Source organism: Salvelinus sp. IW2-2015, unplaced genomic scaffold, assembly GCF_002910315.2.
Source record: "Salvelinus sp. IW2-2015 unplaced genomic scaffold, ASM291031v2 Un_scaffold5730, whole genome shotgun sequence".
NCBI classification, from domain to species: Eukaryota; Metazoa; Chordata; class Actinopteri; order Salmoniformes; family Salmonidae; genus Salvelinus; species Salvelinus sp. IW2-2015.
Genome location: NW_019946995.1, coordinates 1 through 1,386, shown reverse-complemented (window position 1 = coordinate 1,386; position 1,386 = coordinate 1). Strand labels below are relative to the sequence as shown.

Sequence of the window (1,386 nt, the reverse complement as noted above, 5' to 3'; positions counted from 1 at the left end):
GTATTTACAACTGAGAGTCACAGAGTCTCCTTCAGTCACGGGATGGACAGGGCTCACCAGGATCACATAACCATCTGTGTAACATAATATAAATAATACTGTAAATCTGGAGTCATCACTCACAATATATCAATGTCTTACGAGCTTGTATTTTATGAGATGCAATCATTCAGTTTAAGAATTGAAAATCGTATCGTAAAAATGTTAGTGAGTGTTGCACAATAGACGTACCATTTACTGTGATGTTGACAGCATTACTGTACTCTCCTGATCCAGACTCACACCAGAACACTCCACTGTACCATGTGTTCAATGATGTGATGGTGCAGGTGGATTCTGTTATTGATCCCCATGGGACACACCCTGACTTCACTCTTCTCTCTCTGTATCTCTTCAGTCTCCATCCAGTAGAGTTCCCCTTCAGTTCACAGCTCAGTGAGAGAGACTTTGATGTAAAGTGTTGAGTTGTGTTGGGATTTACTGTAAGAGACACTGAAGGCTGCAGATCTGAAACAAAGAGAGACAGAGACTGTTAACTCGAAATGACACAACGACAAGGTTCCAGTTTAACACAGTTTACTATACCGTATGAACACCCTCAAAGGTAGCCATTACACTCAAGGCCAGGTTCATCAACGACAAGACTTCCTGCGCATGCGCACTCTTGACTCATTGATAGCCCCGTAATAACAGAAATATTGGGATACTTAAAACATGAACTTAACAGAGACAAACCTATAGTTATATAGACACATGAGGGTGACTTAAATATGATTGAATACGGTTTCAATGCAGTTAGTTACCTGCTGACCAGAGAAACTGAGGTTCACTATAGAGTGTATCATAGACTGGGTCTCCTCTCCCAGCTCTACACACATATCCTCCTGTGGGAGTAGGACCAGCAGGGATCAGAGTGTAGGAGTCTTCACTAGTCRCATTGTCAGATAGGGGCTGTAGAGAGTAAGACTTGTCTGATAGGGAGGGTAACCCAGCTCTGTAGGGAACAGTCCTGTACCAGGAGAACCTCCAGCCTGTAGACGTCTTGTCAACTTCACAGCTCAGAGACACTGAGTCTCCAGGGTTCAGCCACTGAGGAGAGATACTCAGGACAGCCTTGGGTTGATCTGTGATCAGTCAGAGGACATGTTTCAGTTTTCTAACTTTCAGTCTTAGCAATGATTCTAATTACACATGGAGATGTTTACATGATTAGATAGACTTACCAGACACAGTCAGCTGTACAGCATCACTGGTCTTGGAGAGTTTGTTTCCCTTTACACCCTCACAGGTATATGAACCACTGTTAGACCAGTAGACAGTACTGATTCTGTACTCAGGCTTTGTGTTAAAGGGGATCAATAACTGACTATTCTTATACCATCTGTA

At 42.8% G+C, this 1,386-nt stretch overlaps 1 protein-coding gene across 1 annotated transcript in view; it reads right to left on the bottom strand.

Annotated features, from left to right (window-relative positions):
- The window catches only part of LOC112078484 (B-cell receptor CD22-like), a gene marked incomplete at its 5' end in the record, with an annotated part of 9,063 nt that extends 7,683 nt beyond the window's left edge, over window positions 1–1,380 (bottom strand). Inside the window, 4 exons of the mRNA XM_024144710.2 lie at window positions 7–74; window positions 232–507; window positions 804–1,124; window positions 1,224–1,380. Of these exons, the coding sequence (XP_024000478.2) occupies window positions 7–74; window positions 232–507; window positions 804–1,124; window positions 1,224–1,380 (822 nt within the window). The remainder of the gene's footprint in view (window positions 1–6; window positions 75–231; window positions 508–803; window positions 1,125–1,223) is intronic.
- Window positions 1,381–1,386: the final 6 nt, after the last annotated feature.